Source organism: Dermochelys coriacea, chromosome 4 (assembly GCF_009764565.3).
Source record: "Dermochelys coriacea isolate rDerCor1 chromosome 4, rDerCor1.pri.v4, whole genome shotgun sequence".
In the NCBI taxonomy this organism is placed as follows: domain Eukaryota; kingdom Metazoa; phylum Chordata; order Testudines; family Dermochelyidae; genus Dermochelys; species Dermochelys coriacea.
The window spans coordinates 142,972,897-142,997,577 of NC_050071.1; the positions used below are offsets into that span (position 1 = coordinate 142,972,897).

General features: G+C 52.2%; 1 protein-coding gene across 10 annotated transcripts in view; it reads right to left on the bottom strand.

Annotated features, from left to right (window-relative positions):
* The window catches only part of DYSF (dysferlin), a 312,032-nt gene that overhangs the window by 127,495 nt on the left and 159,856 nt on the right, over nt 1-24,681 (bottom strand). For all 10 annotated transcript variants that reach the window (XM_043512839.1, XM_043512838.1, XM_043512840.1 and 7 more), the window contains 5 exons: nt 23,659-23,825; nt 21,072-21,186; nt 20,166-20,271; nt 18,721-18,863; nt 14,987-15,160 (listed from right to left, as the gene is read on the bottom strand). In XM_043512839.1, coding sequence (XP_043368774.1) covers nt 14,987-15,160; nt 18,721-18,863; nt 20,166-20,271; nt 21,072-21,186; nt 23,659-23,825 — 705 coding nt within the window. The remainder of the gene's footprint in view (nt 1-14,986; nt 15,161-18,720; nt 18,864-20,165; nt 20,272-21,071; nt 21,187-23,658; nt 23,826-24,681) is intronic.

Here is a 24,681-nt window from a genome sequence, read left to right on the forward strand (position 1 = left end):
CCAGCACCTCCTGACACCACGAAACATCTGATCCGTGGCAGGCGGTAGATGCTGAGAGGGAAGCGGAGGTGCTGATCGGTGGGGCCCGCTGGCGGGCAGGAGGCGCTGGGAGAGGGGGAGGTTCTGGTAGGGGGGCTCCTCCTCATCCCCCCCACCCACCTGCTGTTAGCCGCTCACCTCCCCATTCGCCTCCTCACCTGCCCGCCTCTCTCCTCACAACTTTATAGAAGTGTGAGGCCCCCCAGAGCGCGGGGCAGTCTCCCCAATTCGCCCAAGGGACAGCTCCGGTTAGACGTGACGGTCCATGACATAAAACAAGGAAAGCCGCTGCCCGGAAGAGCTTACAGTCTAAATGGGCCATGTGCTGAGAAATGAGCAGGCTAGCCTAGATCCTATCTATCTCAGGTACCACCCCTCCTTAAAGGCAGTATCTTAGTGCTTCATTATTTTTAAGGTATTTAACCTCTCCACGAGTTAAGGCAGTGGTCTTAATCTCATTTTACTGACACACAGAGAAGCTAAGCAACTTGCACCAAGAAAGACTGAGGCGAAACAAGGACTTAAACCCAGGTCTCCCAACTGCTAGGCTACTGCTCTATGCACCAGACCATCTAATAGAGCAACTGACATAGGACTTGATTAATGAAGAACTAAAGGAAGGTAATATAATTCATGCCAATCAACACGGCTGTATGGAAAACAGATCCTGTCAAACTAACTTGCTATGTTTTTCTGATGAAATTACAAAGTTTGGTTGATAATGGTAACAGCGTTGACACAATAGACTTAGACTCAAAATGAATTGTAAATGGGGAATCATCATCAAGGAGGTGTGTTTCTAATGGGGTCCCCCAGGGATTGGTTCTTGTCCCTACACCATTTAACATGCTTAGCAATGACCTGGAAGAGAACATGAAATCATCACCGATAGAGTTTGCAGAGGACACAAAAATTGGGGAAGTGGTAAATAGTGGGAAGGACATGTTAGTGATACAGAGCGATCTGATCACTTGGTAAGCAGGGTGCAAGGAAACAATATCTGTTTTAATATAGCTAAATGTAAATATAGACATCTAAGAAGTAGGGTTGCCAACTTTCTAGTTGCACAAAACCAAACACCCTTACCCTGCCCCTGCCCCGCCCCCATTCACTCCATCCCGCCTCCCCTCCATTGCTTGCTGTCCCCCACCCTCACTCACTTTTACTGGGCCGGGGCAGGGGGTTGGTGTACAGGAAGGGGTAAGGGCTCTGGCTGGGGGTGCAGGCTCTGGGGTGGAGCCAGAAATGAGGAGTTCAGAGTGCATGAGGGGGGTCCAGGCTGGGGCAGTGGGTTGGGATGCGGGAGAAGGTGCGAGCTCCAGGAGAGAGTTTGGATGTGAGAGGTGTCTCAGGGCTGGGGCAGGGGATTGGGGTGTGGGAGGAGGTGCAGGCTCTGGGAGGGGACTCAGGGCTGGGGCAGGGGGTTGGGGTGCAGGTTCTGGGAGGGATTTAGGGTATGCGAGGGGGTTACAACCTGGGGCTGGGGGTTGGGGTGCAGGAGTGGGTTTGGGGGGCAGGCTCCAGACGGATGGTGCTTACCAAAGTCTGGCTGCTTATTTGACTCTACCCAGAACCTTCTTTACTCTAGAAATCAGGCTGAAATCTCTCTCACCCAAATAAGTTTTCTCATCAGGTTTCTGGAGCTTTGTGGCTTAGATTGGGGTTGGTGAACCAAGAGAATAGCATTTCTCCAAGGATTTCTGCTTCCCGCCTCATCGGAGACAATGAAACATGAAGTTGTATGAAAATGAGAAAATATAATGAACAGAATTGAGTCAAACCTCCAAACGACCTTGTTGTTGGTTCAAATCTCACCCAAACCAGCTGACCCAAAGTTAACATTTGTAACCAGCTGGTGACATACCTACGGCTTCATTGCTATAATTTAGGGTAGCACTCTTAGGGGCCTCACCTCTGGTCAGGACCTCACTCTGCTAGACACTACATAGCGGCATAGTAAGAAAGTGTCATTGCCCCAATAGCTTATAACCTAAATAGACCAGAGGTAGGAAAGCAAATGACTTGCTCAAGGTCCCAGAGCAAGCCAGAGTCAGAGTCAGGAACAGATCCCACGCCTATTGAGATGCAATCCAACACCTTAGCCCCTGGACCATGCTGCCTCTCTGACTTCCTGCATGTCACTATCCTGCACACTGAGATCACGTCGAAGTTGACAGCTGAAGCAGGGATAGAACCCAGATTCTCTTATTTCTGGAGCACGGCCCCAACCCTTGAGCAAATCAAAAATTGCAGACGGCAGTATAAGGCCCCTGACACACAGATGAGCAGTTCTGACCCCATCCACCAGAGCCCATTGCATCACAATGTTATTGTACAACCCAGAAAAAAAGCAATGCGCATAAGTGGCCCTTCAGTCGCATTGTTCTGTTTGAAAGATCTCACAGCACGGGTAGTTAAAGTGTTGCACTAAGTCCCCTTGTGAGTAAAATTAATGGAGTATGAATTTCGTTAATGGTGATACAGATGGTGTCAAATGCAGTGAAATACTCCACTTGCTGCTTGAAAGGATCCTTGCCTAACCTGGGCCAATGCTTTTTCCTCTTCTTGTTTTTGCGTGCGCGCACCGGCCCTTTATCACCTCCTAATTGCCATATGTGACTTGAAATATTTAGTTGCAGGAAAAGGTGCATAAAGATAACTTCCTGGCTAGCGTCAATCGGATCCTTAAATATTTCCAATTATCAAATGTTTGGGAAAGACGGGAGGGAGATATTTGAAAATAGGGCTGAGATGGATTTTCCAGAGCCATGGGCCGCCTGGGCCCAAAAATGCGTCAAAGAACTTAGGTGGTCTGCAGAGCCCTTTCTTCTTTCCCAAAAGCTCCAGGGCAGGAATAGTCATTACCAGGGCATTGTCTGCAGATGAAGCACTGGGGTTTGCGGTGCAATGTATTTACAATAATTAAGTCATGCAGAGTTTTTAAGAGCTTACCTCCTTTTCTTTCCCTTTTACCCCCCACCCCCATCTCTCTCAACCCCCGCTCCCCAGCCCCCCAGCTAGGTTTCCTTAGCGTGGAGAAAAACGCAGAGCCCCAGCCTGGGTCTAAGGAATTTGCTGGGAGCTGAATAGTTCCACAGTTATTTTTATGACCTTTTCACCAAACATGCAGGATGGCCTGGCATGTGTCCTGCTGTTCGAAAGCTACATGCTGCAAAAGTTCCCAATCCACACAACGCTGTTGCGCAGCCACGGCTGGGGAACAGAATCTGCCCCTGGCCCTGCTCTGTTCCAGGGATGTAGCAGGCAAGGTCTGCACCAGGGCAGGGAGGGACTGGGGAGCCCACGCAGGAAGAGCAAGCTCTGTGTAAATGGCAAAAGAGGTCCCCTGTACCCCAACACAGGGAGGAGGGTTTGGTGTGGCTCAGAGAAGGGTCACATCCATGGGCCTGATCCAAGACACCCTTGAGAATGAATGCGCTTGCTTAGAAAGAGCTGTGTGGTAACTTAACTGTGGGTAACTAGGTTATTATTACCCTCTGAGGAACAACAGCAAACGCGAATAGCTGAGGCAGTCTGTGTTGCTGGGAAATTCGTAGTGTAGGCAGGGAACTATGCAGCCTGGAAAAACCCTGGTTAGGAGGGAGAAAGACACATGTCTCCACCCAGGAAAGGTGATGGCTGAGGAACCAGAAGCCTGAAAATGGATCCACTTGCTGAATGACAGAGGGAAAATACAGGTTCTGCTGCTCTGAACCGTGACACACCAAACTTGTAATATAATCAAAAAAAGGTATCAAGGTCGTTTGACAGGATCTATTTTATATAAACCCATGTTGATTGGCATTAATTATATTACCGTACTTTTCTTTCCTGGGTATCTGGCTGGTGAATCTTGCCCATATGCTCAGGGTTTAGCTGATTGCCATATTTGGGGTCGGGAAGGAATTTTCCTCCAGGGCAGATTGGAGAGGCCCTGGAGGTTTTTCGCCTTCCTCTGTAGTATGGGGCATGGTTGACTTGAGGGAGGCTTCTCTGCTCCTTGAAGTCTTTGAACCATGATTTAAGGACTTCAATAGCTCAGACATGGGTGAGGTTTTTCATAGGAGTGGGTGGGTGAGATTCTGTGGCCTGCGCTGTGCAGGAGGTCGGACTAGATGATCAGAATGGTCCCTTCTGACCTTAGTATCTATGAATCTATGAATTCGTTATTAATCATGCCCGTATCAGCCACTCCATTGTCTGGTCTGAGATTGAGGTCAGACTGACAGGCCTATAATTACCCGGGTCACTCTGTTTACCCTCTTTAAATATTGGCACAACATTAACTTCCAGTCTTCTGGAACTTCCCTCATGCTCCAAAACTTATTGAAAATCAGCATTAACAGTCCAGTTAGCTCAGCCAGCTCTTTTAAAACTCTTGGGTACAAATTAACCAGATCTGCTGATGTTAAAATGTCTAACATTAGTAGCTGCTGTTTAACACCTTCCAAGAGATACTAGTGGAATGGAAAGTATGTTATCATATGATATGACAACATCATCACTGAAACACTGGAGAATATACTGTAGTTCTGTATGGAACAATGTTATACAGGCCCGAGGCGAGGGACAGCATTGGGTAGGACCCACCAGGCCTTTTCCATCACTAAATTCAAGGGCCTGACCCTCCAGCTTTATTGCAGGTCACGCTCCTGTCAAGCCTGAAGCCCCATTGCTTCAGACCTGTATAACTCGATTGGAGAGTGGTTCAGGAGAATGCCCTGTAGGGAACAATCCTGCACTGGCTAGGGAGAGAAGGACTGGAATGAGCCAGTTGGCCTTTTCCATCTCTGAATTCCCAGATCCTTGCTGGAGCCTGCAATGGGAGCCGGTTCAGGGCGGTTAGTGGGAAATGATACTGTATCAGCAGCTGTCAGTTGCCCAGTAAAGTGCTGCTGAAAGTGTATCACCCTCTCTGAATTTGCTTTAAGGGTTAGGAGTGGACGATGCATAGAAAAACGGGTAAAGAGGCAAACAGGTCCCTAGTCCCCTGACTGTCCATCATCCCTGCAGACAACAACAAGCCCAAGCCAACGGCATATATCATTACTCGTATAACACACTGGTGAGTCGGCCAAGATGGCCAGTTGAGGGCCTTGGCCACTCTGGGCAAGTGTTCTCTTAGCAGAAGAAGCTTATGGGGCAGCTGCCCTCTTTGCCACCCCACCAGAGATTGAAGCAGGCACCTCCCTGTGTCACAGCTGGAGGCGCTGGATTAATGTGTGATACATGGGCCAGGAGGTCTCGTAAGGGATTGTCCCAGTGAGCAGAGTGGCTCAAAGGAGGGGAAGTTTTGCCTCTTAAGGAAACAGCTGGCTCTGCCTGCGCTGGGCGAATGTATTTTTCTAAGGCCTTGGCGGAACGTCCTGTTCCTGAGGTGGTTGAGGGGACCTCGTCCCAAGACACGGGTGGCCGTAGGCAAGGGAGGGCTCCTGAGAACTGCTGGGAAAACAGCCAGGCCCCCCCAGCAAAGAGCCCCTTGTGGAGTGGAAAGCAGAGGGGCGAGTCCATCGGCGGGAAGATGGATCACTGCTTTGCGTGAGTGGGAGGCAGCCGTGTGACAGGCCCCACGGGAGCCCTCCATCTGTCAGCCAACTGGCGGCTGGCGAGTGCCAGGGCTGCCAGAAGCCAGCACCACGTGACGAGATAGTCCCTACAGTGGGCGCATGCGGCCCAGCTCTGGCCAACAGCACCCTGTGTGCGGCCGGGGCCGCTGGCCCCGCACGAGTCTGAAGGACACAGAGGCAGAGCGGCCTGCGCCTCTCGTTAATGGCCATCGGAAGTGGTTTGGATGGGTGTGTAGGTGTGAAACCGGAGGCTGTGCATAGAAACGTGTGTGTGTGTGTTACACAGAGAGAGAGAGGATCCAAGGAAAGCACATTAGTGAGGATACAGTCTGGCTCTCCCTGCCTTCTAGCGTAATGAGGCATGTTTCCCTCCTCAGCATGAGGTGGAGGGAGATGGAGTTGCCATGGCTGCTCCTGGGCTCAGCAACGGCTGCCTGGCCTTTCACAGGCCTCAGGCTCTCGAGCCATGGCCCGGCGGCCAGCAATGGCCAGGGCACCGCTGCCAGGTCGCCCGTGGAGCTGCTTCCATCCCAAAGGCAGAGCAGCTGCCGTCTACAAGCAGAGGCAGTCGCCCAGTGTGGCTCTGGATTAGGCTACCTGGGGCAAAGGCCCCGGGCCTCGGGCCATTCCGTGCCCTGCGTGGCAGCTTCTTGCCTTTCACCGAGGGGTCGTTCTGCAGGGTAAATTAACCTGGCACCAAGGCTGAAGCAGGAGGCAAAACACAAGCTGAACGGTGACCTGGAGAGAGCAGAGCGGTGTGGGCTCTGTCTTCCTGCGCATGCCTACTGTGTCCATCATCCGTCTGTCTAGCGTACTAAGGTGGTTTCATCAACAAGCGAGCCGCCCCCCAGACAAGCGGCCAGTACAGGCCCAGGGGGCTGTGTGGGGAGAAGCACAGTAGCATCAAAATCCTGAGACTGGTCTCTTTTGGGTTCTATCACTCACTGCCAATTTCTGTTATGCAGATGCCACTTTCCTCCTGCTGATGCTCCCTCTTCCACCCTGAGATCTGCCTGGAACTCATGGGATTGGCAGGACAAGGGGACCACACACCCCCCCAAACCTGCCCCACCCAATGAAAGAATAAAATAGAAACTCCCGAGGATGAAACCAGCTGGGCCCCCCTTCCCGCCTTTGCTCACTGCCCCCTGACTTCAGTGGCACGCTTGTCTGATTGGAATGTCAGGATTAGGATCACTGCCCACAGCTGAGAGCCATGTACAGGGCCAGTCCCGTTCCCAGTGAGCTCAAATGCACAGGTTCCATTAACTCCCAGGCCCTATATGAACTGAGAGCTCAGCATAATTTCCAGTTGGCCAAATAACCTATGGACACAGATCTCTAGAAGCAGACTGGAGAATTAGGAAGGAGCTAACCAGCCCGACTGATTGACCCTCTACCATCACACACAGGGGTTGTTCCCTTGACACATCCTGCCTGGCTCCATGCTAAGAACCTGGTCTACTAACAGCGCCATTGACTGTTCACATCATTAGTGTCTGGATCGAAGGGGAATTCTTTTTTTCTTTTCTCCCAGAGATGGAACTGCCATGAAACGGCAGGAAACGGCATGGCTGGTTTGTCAAAGCAGCCTTGAAACATGCGTTCGCTGGCAAACATGTAGGGAAGGCAGCTTGTGCAGAGTTGTTCCCTGAGCTCTTTTGCACACAGTACAATTAACAGCCTTTCTGAAAGCAGGCTTCTCAGCCCTGGAGACCTCTTGCTGGTGCGTTTTCCTCACTGCCCTGGCCAGTGTGGCTCTACCGTATGCCCTGCCATGAGAAGGCAGCTCGTGTGTCTCAGAGGCCCATTCAAAGCATGCGCTCTCGGCTAAGTCAGCCAGTTATTCCCAGCTGCAGCGGAGGGGCTTTGGAGGCAGAAGCTGCTAGGAAATGGAGTGAGGTCACCCAGTAGCTACTTGTGGCTTTGGGTCACCACAAAGCGGGCAGGGATTAAAACCAGTGACCTGAAGGTGAACATCTCCAGGACCAAGGACCGGGCTTCTCCGGATCCTCCAACATGCTGAGTATGGCCAGTGTGGTGCCATGAGGCTGAGGAATTCAGCACCCACCATTGTGTTGGAATTTCCCACAGGAGTCTAAGGGAGACAGCTGCCAGCTCCGATCAAATTCCAGCACCAATTGGGAACCAAACTCCCTTAGTCCCCTTTGTGGTCCCAGCCCTGGTGTTTAATGTGGTTTCAATGACGATGCAGATGATTATCCAGTTCACCAAAGCAGACATGGTGGTAACAGGCCAAAGTGACGCACAAATCAGCTAGAGCAGTGAAGACTGTGGCCCAGAAACCCCAAAGTAGCATACAAACATTCTTCTATCAAAGACAAATTCCTTCTGGTCATGTTTGGTATGATCTTCCTGTTGGAAAACAACCCTTGTAAATAGTTCAGTAAATCCGTGCCGGGTGCTGGCTTGTTTCGCTCCCCTTTGCACTTCAGTGCTCACTGGGATTTGGTTTCCCTGCAACAACATGACGCTCCATAATTTGACCATCTCAGGGAAGCTACACTACAACCACAGCAGGGCACAGAAGCATGGCGCAAAGAAAGCAGCAGGTAGCGGGAATTTGATGGAACAGGCAGAAGGGTCTTCGGGAGGCACTATAGTCAAGTGCCTTCCCAGTTCCACCGCTGGCAGGCAGCCAGGGTAAACCCAAAGTTAGCAGATGCATCTCCATTGCTGGCCCAGCAGCTAGAGCCTATTGGCTATCTGGACCATCCTAACACTTGGCAGTGCCCTGTAGAGGAGCCAAGTTCAGTTCCCCGTTCTAGCTTCCTCCTCCTGTTGTATTTTTGCCTTTCGTTTTACAACAGTGACCCCTCTGACCAGGTGAAGAAATCACAGAAATCAGAGCTGGAAAAGATTTACAAGGTCATCCAGCCCGGCCCATAGTGGATGCTTTTCACGATGCATTTACTAATGTTCTGTCCAGGGTGGTTTAAAAAATGAAGCTTCCAAAATTTCTCTTGGGGAGACTGTTCTACAGCCTACAACATCTCGCCCCCTTCAGAGTCTTCCTAATATTCTACCTAAGCTTTCCTTTTCTTCCTTTAAATTTACCCCATTACTCTTATTTATTCTCTGCTGTATTACGCTAAATCCCTCTTTCTACTTGCGGTCTTTCCCCTTCAAACATGTGCAGACTTGTTTCCTCAGTTTGGCACAGAAAAACTAAAGCAGGAATTCTGTCTGGTTGATTTTGGTCCAGAAGTTGATCCTCCTGGAGTAGGGCTGCCTACATTTGGCTTTTTGCTATAGGAGGCAAATACCACAACCCCACTTCATGGTGATGACACTGACGCCTCCTGGCATGACATCATCCGTATTCCTCCCCAGACATAGCTGCATTTGAGAGGCAGGGGAATGAACCCTAAAGCACCCAGGGGCTCTGAGCTTTCTGGATGGAAGACACTATATAAATATAAGGTATTATTGTGGCACAGAGCATCCTGGAAAACACATAAGTCATGCAGGAATGAGACCCAGTTAGTGAGGAGTGCTGGAAAAGGCATGAATCTGCAAAACCATAAAGTATGGCAAGATCATTTATAAAGCAATCTGCAAAAAAACCCAAGTAACCACAGAAAATGTGGCCACTAACCCCAAACTATGAGGGCATAAAGGCAAACCAGAATGACCTACTGCAGATGGGAATTCAGAGAGTTGAGCCCAAAGACTGAGAGTTTGCTTTGAGCTATTAGGCCTGTCTCTGAGCCAGACCCATAGCTGGGGTGTAATTCACCTGCTGGACTCTTCACAGCATGCACAGAATAGCTCAGATCCGACAGTGTGACCGCGCCACTCTTCTCACCCTCAAGGGGGTCCCAGCCAAATACACACAACCCAGCTGCACAAGGACCTGGTGCTTCCCCACTGCAAACAGGAATTCTGGAGGAATGATGTTGCCTCTAGATCATGACGGAGTCTAGGAGGCAACCCTGGAATGGCTTACATAGAGACGTGATGTTTGTCCATCACTCGGAGCCCAAGTCAAGACTGGATGTCTTTCTAAGAGATGTGCTGTAGCTCAGCCATAAGGTAGGGGCTTGATGCAGGAATCATGGGGCATGGGTCCCTGTTCTAACTTTGGGCACCTTGGTCTCCGTAAGCCCAACTTTGAGGCCTGATTTGAAGACTTTCCCACCACCCACCATTCCAGCTGCAGTCAGGGGGAGCTGAGGGCGCTTGCCACCTTTGAGACTCACACCTTACGTGCCTCCAGCTGGGCCTGCTTGAGCCGAGCTGAGCAGTGGTGGCAGCGCAGGGGCAGGGGGGTTGCGTCTACGACACAGTACAATCACCCCAGAGCAGTCATCTCTGTTGATTCCCAAACCTCCAGCACAGTAGCCGGCGTTTAGGCAGACCCATTTTATTTACAGGCTAATGAATCTGAAACCAGGACCTTTGTGCACTGGTAAAGCCCTCATAAAACTTTAGCACTCAGGCAGGGAGGGCTGCTGGGAGTTGAAATGAGACCAAAAGAAACGCAGCTAGATGTCTAAGCTCTGCCTCCCGCTGGGTAAAGGGGAAACAGGAGAAGGTTGATTGGGGAGCAGCAAGGTGCAGTTACAATGGCATGTGAACCCCCCGCCCCCAAACTCAGTTACAATGGTGAGCATACACATACTCCAACTGCACACTGATATTGGCACACACCCCCGCAATGCGGTTACAATAGCTGCACCCACACGCACCCCGAACGCACAATTACAATGGCTTCGCACATACCCCCCCACACACAGTTACAATGGCAGTGCACACATATACACACTCACCCTCCAATGCACACGCACAATGCACAGTAACAATGGCAGTGTACACACACACACTCCAACTGCAGCATACATACCACTGAAGGCTCAGTTACATTGGCGTGCACGCACAAACACATCCAACACACAATTACAATGGCAGCACAGACATACACACTCATACACCCCCATGCACAGTACAGTGGCAGCACGCACACACACACACACTGCAGCACAGTTACATAGGGGCACGTGCAGACATATTCCCCAATGCACAGTTACAATGGCAGTGCACACACACACACACACACACACACACACACACAAAGGACCCTCTTTTGCCATGCTGCTTACCTAGAGCTGAGCTGACCTAGAGACATGATACCCACTGTTGCTCTCCTTCGCCTCCTCTCGGCTCCCTGTCTATCTGTAGATTGTGAGACTCTACGAGGCAAGGGCTTCCCCTGCCCAGATGTTTAGCAAGCACCCAGAACCAGGGCCGGCTCCAGGCACCAGCTTTGCAAGCAGGTGCTTGGGGCAGCATTCAGAACGGGGCAGCAGTCCCTGTCCCGCGGCGGCAATTCAGCGGCAGCTCCACCACTCTTCCAGGCATGGCGGCAATTCAGCTATAGCTTCACTGCTAATGTGGCGGCGGCAATTCGGCGACAACTGCTTGGGGCGGCAAAACTGGTAGAGCCGCCCCTGCCCAGAACATCAAAGACTGGGCTGTAAAATCCATCAATAATAAAATGCACTGAAACTAGTTCTGTTTTCTTGCTTTCATTTTAATCCACAGCTATCCAGGGAGATCACTGCTGTCTCTTTGTTGTACCCCAAATTTTTCAGTGCAACAATGGGCTAGAACCGCTGCCTCAAAAGTTCAGGATCCCCTACCCCAGGGCTCCGGCAGCTATTTAAAGGGCCGGGGCGGTAGAAGCAGGGGAGCCCCAGGCCCTTTAAATAGCCCCCGGAGCCCCGGGCTGCTGCTGCTACCCAGGTGGGGGGGCACTTACCTTACAGGGTGGGCTGGGGCTGGCTCTGACCCCCTCAACCCCGACCCTTCCGCCCTAGGCCTCGGCCCCTTCCAGGGGCCAGAGCTGGCCCCAGGATACTGGTAAGTCACTCGACTTACTTTCACCCCTGCCCTTAGGGAGGCAGGAGAACTGGATTCTAGCCCCCAATCTACCATTAACTCAGAGTGTGATTTAGGAGAAAAGTATCAGAGGGGTAGCCGTGTTAGTCTGTATCCACAAAAACAATGAGGAGTCTGATGGCACCTTAAAGACTAACAGATTTATTTGGGCATAAGCTTTTGTGGGTAAAAATCCCACTTCTTCAGATGCATGGAGTGAAAATTACAGATGCAGGCATAAATTTACTGACACATGAAGAGAAGGGAGTTACCTTACAAGTGGAGAACCAGTGTTAACAAGGCCAATTCAGTCAGGGTGGATGTGGTCCACTCCCAGTAACTGATGAGGAGGTGTTAATATCAAGAGAGGGGAAATTACTATACCCTCCTGACGCCACGGATCTGCTGCTTCCCTGTTATCGGAACGTGGACAGACTACCAAGAACCTGGCCAGGAGGGGTCACTCTTTCACAAGGACTTGACAAATGCAGAGTTGGGTGTGGCCAAATAGTGGGGGACGGAGCAAGACTGGTGAGCTAACAAATCGAGACCACCCCATGTTAGACTCCCAGTTCTGGATGGGAAAACTTTGGAGATCACAAAATCTCTCCAGACAGAGAACCTGTTTCCCAACCTGCCCTACTACAGTCTTCAAAGTGAGCACAAAAATGGGGCATTCTTTCCCTGCCCACCGAACCTAAACTGGATCCAAATTCTGCGGCTTGGGTCGATCTCTAAGGAAACTCTCCTGAACACAACAACAAAGGAATGTCTATATCTGTATCCCCATTGCGCTGAAGGGGACACTGAGGCACAGAGATGGAAAAGGAGTTAACCAAGGTTATAAAGCAAGTTAATGGCAGACCATCATGCTTTACTGCCCTTGTGCGTGTGTGACACCACTGCCCTCTACGGCAGTGTTTTTCAAACCGTAGGTCGCGACCCACTACTGGGTCACAGCATGTAAGGCACTGGGTCGCACTGCTGACCAGGACGTTAAAAGTCCCATCGGCGGGCTGCCCAGCGAAGGCAGGCTAGTCCCTACCTTTTCCGACACCGCGCTGTGCCCCAGAAGCAGCCTGCAGTGGGCCCGGCTTCTAGGCCGGGGGGGGACAGGGCTCTGTGCACTGCCCCCACCCCGAGCACCGGCTCCACACTCCCATTGGCCAGCAACCGGTCAATGGGAACTAGGTGGGTGGTGCCTGCGGGTGAGAGTTGTGCGGAGCCGCTAGTGCACCTGTGCCTAGGAGCCAGACTTGCTGCTGGCCACTCCCGGGGCGCAGCGCGGTCCGTAGTGCTCCCTGGCTGCGCTGCTGACGGGGAGCCACCGGAGGTAAGTCCGAGCCCCAATCCCCTGCCCCAGCCTTGAGCCCCCCCAAACCTGGAACCCCTTCCTGCACCCCAAACCCCTCATCCCCAGCCCCAGCCCAGAGCACTGACCACCCGCACCCCAACCCCCTGCCCCAGCCCTGAGTCCCCCCAAACCCTGAGTCCCTCCTACACCCCAAACCCCTCATCCCCAGCCCAAAGCCCTGACCCCCTCTCACACCCCAACCCCCTGCCCCAGCCCTGAGCCCACCCCAAACCTCTCATCCCTGGCCTCACCCCAGAGCCTGCACCCCCAGCCCAGAGCCCTGACCCCCTCTCGCACCCCAACCCTCTGCCCCAGCTCTGAGCCCCTCCCACACCTCAAACCCTTCGTCCCCTGCTCCATTGGGTCACGGGCATCAACAATTTTCTTCAGCTGGGTCCCCAGGAAAAAAGTTTGAAAACCACTGCTATAAGCGGAGAAACCAAGACTCAGAGGAATTAAGTGAGTGTCCCCAAGTCAGAGAGCGTGAGCAGCGGCACTAGGAATAGAACCCAGGATCCCTAACTCCTGAGCCTGCATTCAAAGCGTGCATCTCTTCAGGGCATGCAACAGTTAAGATTACTCTCTGGAGAAACCTGAAGAGCTCGCAGGGTCGATGTGAATATAAAAATCCTGACATGATTGAATTCCATGTAGTAAGTTGTTTAAAACTTACCACCGAGTTCAATTGTCAGACAAAAGGAAGGACAAAATGTAGCATAAAGAAGAAAAATCCAAAGGGGAAAAAACCCCTATAATAGGGGCTTTGTACTGCAGTGGTTGTTTCCCATTTAGCTATTGGAAAAGCCAACCGATTATGAAATCCAAGATATAAAGAAAGCTAGTATATTAGTTAAACAAATAATGGAAGGGCCCAGAGAGCAGATAACAAGGCTGTTTGCAAGCCTGAGCCCCGAGGTGGGACTCACAGCTATTTGAAATGGACTGGGCCACCAGTGCCGGCTCTTTTGATGGGGATGTGTCTCTGAGCCTAGGGAGATGGGTCTGATATTACAGTGGTTTATTGAATTTCTCCTTCTGTATGGGCCTGTGTTGCATTACAGACTGGGCCCACACCATCACCCCTGCCCAATTCTGGGGAAGTTCAGGTTTGGATCCAAGCATCCTGGCTGATCCCTGTATCAATAATAAAGGGCTGATATGCACCTGAGATTTAAGTACCAAGGCAGGTTGGAGGCACAGTTTATGATTCTGGAGAATATCTGGGTTTCCTTGTTGCCTTTGGCGCGATTCTACAGTAGATTCAACTAGCTGAGTGGGATCCCTGCCCTGGCTGATGGCCAGATTCACTGCCCATGCAGCTGGAACTTGAACCTTACAGTCCTTAAGCAGCAGCTCAGCTGGGATAGCCTCTCCCAAGCCATGGTCATAAGAGCTGTACTACCTTCGTCCCAGCTGGAGAGCCCTCTTCAGCTCCCTTTCTCACTATCCCATACAGGTGCGCTGAGCAAGTCCGCTGAGCAGTCCCCCTGTGCCTGGAAGCCAGACTCACCAGGCCAAATCCAGCCCTGGTGTAACTCCAAGGAGAGACAAGGATGACTCTGACCCACCTGTGTGTTCATTGTGCATGTTGCAGCAGCAAAGGCCTGAACCGGGAAGCATATGTTCCCATGACACCAGGAGGAGCCAAAAGGAGAGTGGCACCTTGGTTGAGCCAACTGGAGTTGGGTTGGTAGAGACAGAGCTAACCCCACATCCTCCAGCTGCCTTTAATCTAGCAGCCAAAGGCAGACCAAGATCCAGTGGCTGAGAAGTGGAAATATTCTTACTGGAAATAAGGTACAGGGAGGGTGATTAACCACAGGAACTGCTGCCAAGGGCCAGGGTTCTCCATCGCTTGGAGTCATCACATCAGAACTGGATGTTCTTTTGAAAGATCTGCTCTAGCTCAGCCAGGCGTTATTGGCTTGCTGTAGGAATCACTGAGCGAAACTCTCTGGCCTGTGCTTTGCGGGAGGTCAGACCGGATGACCCCAGTGGTCTCATCCAGTCTCACAAGCTATCAAATAATTTGGATCTGGATCTGAATTTCCTGGCTCAAACCCATTTCTACCCACGGCCTTCCGAAACCCCAGGACTTGGCAATAAAACCTGCCCAGGTACCTACCAAAGCGCCCTCCAGGGCAAAGACAGCGGCCGCTCCAGTGCGCTCCAGCGGCTCCATGCGGCGCCTCCAGCGACGGCGGCGGAAGGTATCCGTCTTGCGGTAGTTGAGGTGGAACTTCCAGCCAAAGAGAGAGGCATATTCCCAGCCCTCACCTTCCAACTCCTCCTGCTTGTGCTGCATGGAGGCAGAGAGCAGGGGAATCACAGCGCTGCAAGGAAGGACCATCTGCAGGGGGACAGATCCACTCCCCAGCCCCCTTCTGGTTAATGCTGATGCCAAGAGCTGGATTGACCTCTGGAGAGTGGTGCCAAGTATCCACAGAGCAGGCCCAGGACATACTGCCACTGAGTTGCCCCATCACCCCAGACCCATTCATCACTGATAGTTAGAATGGGTACCCCATTGGTCCAGTTGCTGGTGGTTCTTTGGCATCAATCAAGAACCATGCTGAGACCCCCAAATTATTCTGACGGCACTGCAGAGCCATGCAGGGTACAGCCTTTCATTCACTACCATCTCCTTTGCACCCCAAATAGGGATAATTTACCCACTACTGATGTGCAGCCACCTCTGGGGTGAAACAAGGCCCCTGTTTACTTAGGCCCAGATCTTCAGAGGTATTTAGGAGCCTAACTCCCATTGATTTAAATGGCAGTTAAGTGCCTAAATACCTTTGAGGAGCTGGGTCTTGGCCTGTAAACTCTGGATGGCAAGGGCTGTCTGTGCATTGTATGTGTGTACAGCACCTAGCGCAATGGGTCCCCAGCCCTGGTCTGGGGTCTTTAGACCTGGCCCCACTATAAATAATAAATGTGACCAGTAAGTGTTTAACACCACTTGTAGGCACAGTGGGGAAAAGATAAAGAAGATCATCTGCACTTGACACTGCAGGGGAACAGAGCTAGGTAAACAGTAATTGACCCCATTCTAATGTTGCCAGGCTGCCAAAGTCAGCTAACACCCTGATTCTTACCACAGACTGGCCAAGCACTTTGCTTTACACCTCATCTGATGTAGAGCATGAGCTCTGCGATGACTCGAGGGGAAGGACACCGCCTACCGGGTCACCCGCAGCACCCTGTTTTCCTTGGAGGTCTCCCCTCCAAGCTCTGGACTAGCTTAAAGCTGGAGAGCCTGGGGGAGCTGCTGCAGTTGTAGCCTGAGGCACTTTAGAGACTTTGCCATTGTAAAGGAGAAAAGCATCAGGTCAGTTTCTCCCCTCGCTGCCCGCATCCCCCATGTTTCTCTGCCTGCATCTGATACTTCAGAGCTTGACAGTACGTTTCCTCCCCTGCCCACCTTTGGTTATTCACCAGTGAGCAGGGGGCTCCTGACAGGTTTCCTCACTGGTAAACGCTGAAGATACTTTCCCCCTGGACCCTCTGCACTGGATTTACACTGAGATGGAAAGCAGGGCAGACTAGTAATGGGAGCTGGAGGCTCTCAGCTCGAGGTCACTGTTTCACACGTGGCTGGGGATCCAAAAGTCCTTCCCATGTGATAGGCCTGTAAAATGAGTCAGTCCCCTGCCCAGCGAGTCTTAGCTCCTTGGAGGATCGACTGGACCCTGGAGACAAGTCCCCCATTCTTTGGATTACAGCTAAGGCCTGGGGCGGGGATGGAAGCTCTGCCTGTCTTCTGGATAAGGAGAAGACATCGGCATCCGCTGTGATATTATCACTCATGTATTTGTATGGTGGTAGGAGCTGGCTGAGATCAGGCCCCATTGTGCTGGGAGCTGCACAAACATATGGTTATAGACAGTCCCTGCCCCCAGTGAGTTTACAATCTAACCAGACAAAGGCAGGATTCCTATTCCAATTCGCCAGAGGGGGAACAAGGGGTGTAGAGAGCCTAAGTGACTTGCCCAAGGTCCCCCAGGAGGTGTGCGACAGAACTGGGACCTTTCACCAGCACCGCATTCTCTTCATCAAATAATACTAAAGGGGCAGGCATGCTGGCTGGCAGAGCTTAGGTGCCCTGGTATGATTTCAGAGGCTGCCATGCCATGTCGCTAGCCTATCGGAGCCTCTGGAAAGCCACTGGGGCCCGATCGCCCGCTGTGCAGTGGTTTGGCGGTCGGGTCTCCCTGCATTTTCTAGTGAAAGAGCAAAAGAGAAAATCTTGGGGGCGTTTGACTGTCACAAGCCTCCAGGCTGCAGCCATTTCAACTGCATTCCTGGGCCAACGGCGACACCTAGCGGGGAGCAGCGAGACAGCGGGATGCCACGAATATTTCAGAAATTAGGCAGGGAGGCCAAAACCGAGCCCTGGGCAGAGCTGCCGGCACAAAGCCTGGATCCCCCACGTCCATGGGTCTGATCTCCGGCCGTGAATGTACGGGCTAGATGGGTTACCGCCCCTCGGCGCTCCAGTGATGTATAAGTCCTTGTGCTAGCCTCTCTGCACGGGAGTGGATCCCACCCTCGCTGAACAGCCGGCTGTGCGTATTTCACCATAGCCAGGAAGCTTGGGCATGCATGCACATGAGGTGGCGGTGGAGGGGCGGGGGGTACCATGTGTGAGAAGGAATTGGGTCCTGGTGAAAAGTGCCAGCTCTGGAAACGGGGTCCTCTGCTTCTCCACATCAGCTATGCTCACTGCCCTGCCGACACACCCTCACCCAATGGAACTTGGGAGTCAGAGACAAGGTCACCTTCCAAGCCTCAGTCAACCCTTGGCTTCTCTCCAGAGCCTGCCCGCAAAGGTTGCCCTTCCCCACTGGGGCCTGAGCCGTGCCTCTCGGCCACTCCCAGCCTGCAATGGGTTAAAGCTACAGCCTGAGGGGAAAGGCTCCCTGTGCCATTCACAGCAGAAACACCTGCAGGAATCCTTGCTGAGGAGCGTTCTGGTTTTTAATTCCATTTAAAACACAATTCCATTCCAGCAGACGTCACGGGAAGCAGCAGGCACTCAGTCAAAGCGTGTCAAGCTGCTCATCCAAAAATGGAGGCATACCGACATGGTAGCTATTCATGCAAATCTGATCCTGGACCTCTCTTCTGCAATTGCCCCATCTGTGCAGTGGGGGACAACAACCCTTACTCACCTCACCAGGGACTGGAATAACTGGTCTTTGTCAGCTGCTCGGAGACAATGGGCCAGCTCCTCAGCTGGAGTGAATTGGAGGAGCTCCATCATCTTCAGCTGAGCAACACTGAGGGACACCAGCTGGGGACCTGCCCCATTGACTCCAATGGAGCTATGGCTGACTGACACCAGCTGGGGACCTTGCCCCATTGACTCCAATGGAGCTACGGCCGACGGACACCAGCTGAGGACCTGCCACATTGACTCCAATGGAGCTATGGCCGACTGACAAGAGCTGGGGTCCTGCCCCACTGACTTATTACTAAAACAACAGCAATAACCTCACAATTATTCCTATTGTGTCAGTGTCCCAGGTGCTTCTGAGGCCGAGGGGAAGCCAAGGTCCCTGCCCAGAAAAGCATACCATCGAAGGGCCAAATTTTCTCCCCCTACGCAGGTAGAGTCATACCCCACCCCAGAAGTCATACTATGTAGCTCTCAAACAGGGCTTTCCATCAGATCTCAAAGTGCTTTGGAAAGGAGGTCAGTAGCATCACCCCCATTTTACAACTGTGAACCAGAGGCAAAGTGACTTGCCCAAGATCACCCGGCAGCCCAATGGCAGAGTTGGGAACGGAGCAACACCAATGGACCCCATTTGGGGATCTGGCCCTAGGTATTATTCTCCTCTGGGATTGCCATACCTTTTTCAGAGCCTCCATTTTCTTAAGGTCCCTCCTGCGGAGCCGCACCCACCGCCGCCGCCGGCTAGTGTGGTACATCTTCTCAGCCGGCACCCAGGCCTTGGGCTTGCGGTCTGGCGGGATAGCGATGCCGTACTCCCAACCTCAGAGTAAAGGAGATACCAGGGTGAACGCAGGGATAGGGCAGCTACCTTTGCATCTAACCATTAAGTCATTGTAGACGCTTTCAAAATCAATTTCAGTTGGGGTTTTCCTAAATAACAAAGCTCGCTTTCCAGAACCTGCCTGCAACATGCTTTTAAAGAGTGTGTTGGTTCTCCCCCTCTCCCCGTGAGTGGCTGGCCACACAAAGAATAGCAGCCTACTACTGCTGCCAGATGTCAGAGTTACCCCTTTAGCTCAAGTGCCCGAGGCTCCGTGCTTTGGACCAGATGGCCCTGGGTGTGCATGCCCTACTGCTGATTCATGCAGGGGGCTGCTCTGTGGACATTCAACTCTAGGGTGTGACCTTAGAACAAATCCTTCTAGGTCATCCAGATGGTTCCCAGCATGTCTAGTCATTTGTCCAGGCTGGTTTGCAGTCCCCCTTTGTCCATCTGGGACGGCTGAGTGCTTAACGTGCTGGTCTTGAACTCCAGTGGGGTGTCCTGTGCTACCTCCCACTCCAGCAACTCTGGTTGGTTTGGCTGCCAGGTTAAGTAATCTGCTGGTCCCTTCAATAAGAAAGTATGTGATGGGTGCCTACCCCGTCCTATGGGAGCACACTACCCAGCTGACTGCTTCACATAATCAGGAAGCTAAGATCCAGCCCAGTTGCATTTCATCCTCCTCCTAGTAACCCCTTGTGTCCCTACACATTCCTTTCCTCCTCCTCCTCCTCGGCACTCACACCTTTCCAAGGCTCAGCAGCCATTGGCATGTTCCCCCTTTTAGCTTGGCTCTGTCAAAGCAGGGGCAGTCCCTCTAGGGGACTTTTGATGCTCTCTCGCCCGCTTGTTGGTATCTTTCTGGTGAGGAATCCTGGCTGTGGCTGCGCTAGGAATCTGCTGGCCTCTTCTATGCTGGCCCTTTCCCCATCGCTGGTCCAGCACGAACAGAGGAGTAAAAACGCTTTCACCCTGCTGGCACGAGTGCTTCCATCCCTGCTAACTTCAGCCGAGCTGCCCTCATGCTAGACTGATGGGGGAGAGAACTCCCAGCACAGATGCATCACAGGATCCATCAGCTCCCACTGACGTGAATGGAAGCACTGCAGTGGGGCACCAGAGTAGACCCAGGTAGAGACAGAGGGAATGTTTTTGTAGCTGTAGTGGACAAAGGGGGACAGGTAGGCTGGGATGGGGAAGCTGTGTGCAGGGCTTCTCCCTGGAGAGGCAATGGCCACAGTGGGCAGAGTAAAGGGGGATGGGGAGGGAAGCTGAAATATACGTAAGGTTCTGGCATACCTCTCTCATCAACCGCTCGGTTGAGATCTGTGTCCCATTCCACGTCTTCCCATTTCCATCCTGGGGGACACTCGATCTCCTCCTTAGGAAGCACTTTCTCCCCATTCTGGAAGACATGGGGCGTTTACTGAGCAATAATCAGCCTATGAGCGTGCCCACAGCCCACGTGGACTTCCAAGGTGGCTAGCAACAAAGCCTGCCTTGTATCAGTTCTCCTTTTAGCCTGTGAGCCCTCTGGAGCATAGAGCACCCAGTGCCAGGTTCCATCCTGATGCTTTGTAAATAGTATTTACAGATGGAAATGCTGCAATAGGTCCGTTGTTTGGGTTGTGCTGAGACTCCCAGCAGGGACTCACCTGCTGTGCTAGATATGGACCAATGAGACAGAGAGCCCTCCCCAGACTGACAGCACTTGGCCGGATGGTGCAGAATGGATTCCCTGAGAATGCACAAGGGGATCTGCTGATCAGTGGATGAGCTGCAGTCATTTCCTGATGACCCCTCTGTGAAATGGTCAGTGAATCTAAACCTTTTCTTTGGATCCCTCTGTGCAAATACATTCCTGACGTCTGAAATGTGACAACTGACTCATGTGTAGGGGATTCCACAATCTATGACACAGGCTACTTTTTCACTCAGTTAATGCGGGCATGGTTTGATTGACACTATGAATAAATTGCCTAACTCTTTTCACCAATAGATCTCAAAACACTCTACAAAGCAAGCCAGTATCATTATCCTCATTTGGCAGATGGGGAAACTGAGGCACAGAGTAGGGAAGTGGCTTGCCCAAGGTCACCCAGCTGGCCAGTGGCAGAGCTGGGAACAGAGTCCTAGGACAATCAGGGGGTTTGCCATCTAAAGGAATACAACAGCAGTCTCCGGGGGGGGGAGGGGAGTTCTTACCACATCCGTGTAGGCCTCAGCCATGTGGATCCACTGGCCTCCAGGAAGCCGGACTTGATTCTCAAACACTTCCTCTATAAAGCTCATGTGACCAGCATCTGTGTCATAAAGTAACCTGCATCCAGGGAGGATGAGAGGGAAAGAAAAGCAACTGAGAGCTCCCCTGCATCATCTCCACAAACACTCGTCCTTTCAGCCAGCTGCTGCCTCTTAAATCCCAACCCGTTACCCACAGAACGGAAAATGCTCACCAATGCCACTGAGCAGATGTCTAGAAAATACAGCTGGATTGTGGACACTCCAATTATAAAAAGAAAAGGAGTACTTGTGGCACCTTAGAGACTAACAAATTTATTAGAGCATAAGCTTTCGTGAGCTACAGCTCACTTCATCGGATGCATTAAGTGAGCTGTAGCTCACGAAAGCTTATGCTCTAATAAATTTGTTAGTCTCTAAGGTGCCACAAGTACTCCTTTTCTTTTTGCGAATACAGACTAACACGGCTGCTACTCTGAAACCACTCCAATTATAGGCTCTTCCAAAGCAGACATAAGCCTGAACTGCAGCATCCGCACTGCTGTTTCAGCCAGACACGCTATTCCAGCTGGATTTGCTTCTTGTGTGAACCTGTGTTGCACTGCACCATTCAACAGCTGCCATGTCCCACCCCAGAAGTGGCTGCATTTCCATGGTGGGTGAAGTAACACCTGTTTATACAGGGCCACTGCCTCCTTGCAGTTCAAGAGCTATGGGAGGCCTGCAATACCATGGCTCGTGGTTCCATTGCCTGGAGGCCCCAGGCAGTGGGAAAGCGGTGCAAAGGGATCTCCCAGCCTGTGCAGTATACAGCTGAGCTCTGCAACGGCACTGTCTGTGAAAGTAGGGGACAGTTGGAGTTCATAGATTCCCAGATTCCAAGGCCAGAAGGGACCACTGTGATCATCCAGTCTGACCTCAAGACATGGGTGAGGTAGGTCAGGATCAAAGGCCACGACTTATCCCCTTGAGCCTTATCCAGCTGCAGACCATGGGAATGGACAGACTGGTGGGTACCAGGACCAGGCCTGTGGATATGTGCAGTGAGTGGATCCACTGGCCATCAAGCCAGCATGGGCTGCTCTTGCAACTCTTGAGCTGCAGAAATTCCCTGCAACCTGCTTCCAGGTCCAGCCCCTCAAATCCCTTAGGTAGGCCCCATACCCAAATCTCTTGTACTTAGGCTCTGCATTGAGGACCAGCAGCTTGTTAGCTTGGAAGCTTTTTTCAGCGGACCATCTTTCTTGTCTGTATTTGTACAGCACCTAGCGCAACAGGTGCTTGGTTCACACCAGGGGCTGCTAGATGCTACTGCAATACAAATCATTTTAATTTAATAGTTTAGGAAGTGCACTGAATTCTCAACAGCTGTCAGGGGAAGAGCTGAGCCCCAGACTCACATCCCTCTAGGCTGCCGGATGGTTTGCTATCAGGTCGCTACATGTCCTTAGGGTGTTTATGGACCCTTAGATGAAACATCTTGTAATTGACAAATGCTATTTAAGCAGGGAGCTCCCATGCCCCTTGCTGAGGGACAGATTCATAGATTCGAAGGCCAGAAGAGTCCATTGTGATCATCTAGTCCAGGGGTCCTCAAACTGGGGGTCAGGACCCCTCAGGGCGTTGCGAGGTTATTACATGGGGGGATTGCGACCTGTCAGCCTCCACCCCAAACCCCACTTTTCCTCCATCATTTATAATGGTGTTAAATATACAAATATATATTTGTTCCCATGCAAGTACTTATAAACTGTGATCAAATCACCCCATATCTGCTCTTTGTTAGGTTAAGCAGACTGAGCTCCTTGAGTCTACTGCTATAAGGCAGTGTAGTGAGGTGGTCACACAGTTCCCAGGCTGATTGGGGAAGCAGGCTCAGCTGTGGCCATGCCCCAATCAGGGCTCAGTGGGCCTTTATGAGAGGGCAGTGGGCCAGAAACAGACAGAGTCTCCTCTAGCTGTGAAGGGAGATGGGTCTGGCTGCTGGGGAGCTTGAGAAGTACCTGGAGTGGAGCAGGGCTGGGTAGCTCTGGCCTGGAAACCCCCCTCCCCCCCACTTGGACCTAGTGTAAGGCCAAATAGGTACTGGGGTTGCAGGGGATAGCCCGAGGGGTAGGCAGAGACAGCGACAGCAGGTCCAAATCCCTCCTTGCCTGTGATGAGTGGCAATTAGACTGCAGTCCACTCCAGTGAGCAGGGGCTAGATGGTGGCTGGCATGTACTGAGGCAAGGTGGGGATAGGAGGTGGGGGTTCCCCTGGGTGGGGAGACCCAGAGAGTAGGTGTACTGCCTGGGGCAGCATCCAAAGAAAGGGGCACTGGGGTCCAGGAGGGATGTGGGCCTGCAGAGGGCACTCCGGAGCTGGAAACTGAGCTAATTCCCAGGAACCAGCAGGAGGTGCCACAGGGGTGAATCCCATCCCGTTACAGGCAGGTTTTCTTTAATCATTCTCGTGGCTCTTCTCTGATCCCTCTGCAATTGACCAACATCCTTCTTGAGTTATGGGCACCAGAACTGGACACAGTAAGATAACATCAAGCAATCTACTCACGTCTTCTCTGGGCTGATGAACCAGTCCCCAGCCCACGTCCAGCCAACAGAGGGACGGAAACTGTCCTTAGGCAGTTTGATTTTGCCGGTCACGTCACTGTATTTGGGGTAGGTCAGGCCAGTCGTCCCCCAGTTCCCAACCAGCGCCAGCTTCACCTGGTTCTCATACTTAGACATCAAAATGAGAGACACTTTCAGGATAACAGTTGCATGGATGGGAACAGCGAGAGCATGGAAAGAGACCTACAGAAACCAGCTACTTGAGAGTAAATTCACTACACAGGGAAGAGCACTCCATCACAGAGGCAGTTTGAGGGATATCGTCAAAGGAGTGGCCTGAGAAGCCAACTCCGTGCAGGTCACCAAAGAGCGTGGCCATGATCTTCAGTGGCTGTTAGCATGAGCGAAATCTGAATTAGTGACCCAGAGGTGAAGGACTCAACCCCAGGCTCAGGGTCTGCTTGGAATGACTGTGTTTACAGCTGAACTGTAGCTGCCCTTCTTGCCATGAATAACTGCACCAACTCGCAGCAGAGCCCTGAATTCACTTCCTTCCATGGCAGGACGCTTACCTGCCACATTAGCACCCCGAGAGGGAAGAAATGGGAGGACTCAAGGATCCAAAACTCAGTGTCAACCTAAGTTCCTTGTAAACTGCATGGCCACACAACTGCGCAGCAGCCTATTAAGTGCCAGGCAGGCACTCGGGGAACCCAGACCTGCCGTGGCCAGGGGACAGGTGCCCCTCCCCCAGCCCGAACCCAGGCCCGTCCTGGACCTGCCGCAGCCAGGGGTGAGGTACTCTGGTGCGACCGGGGAGAGGCACCTCTCCCCCACCAGCCCAGGTGCTGCTGCAGAGGGAGAGAGAGTTGGTGGAATCCTCTCTCTCCCTGCCGTAGCCCTGGGGCAGCCTGCACCCCAGCCCCACCCCAAAGCCCTCACCCCCATCCAGAGCCCTCATCCCCCCCATACTCCAACCCTCTGCCCCTCCCACACGTCAAACCCCTGGGCCCCACCCCACCCC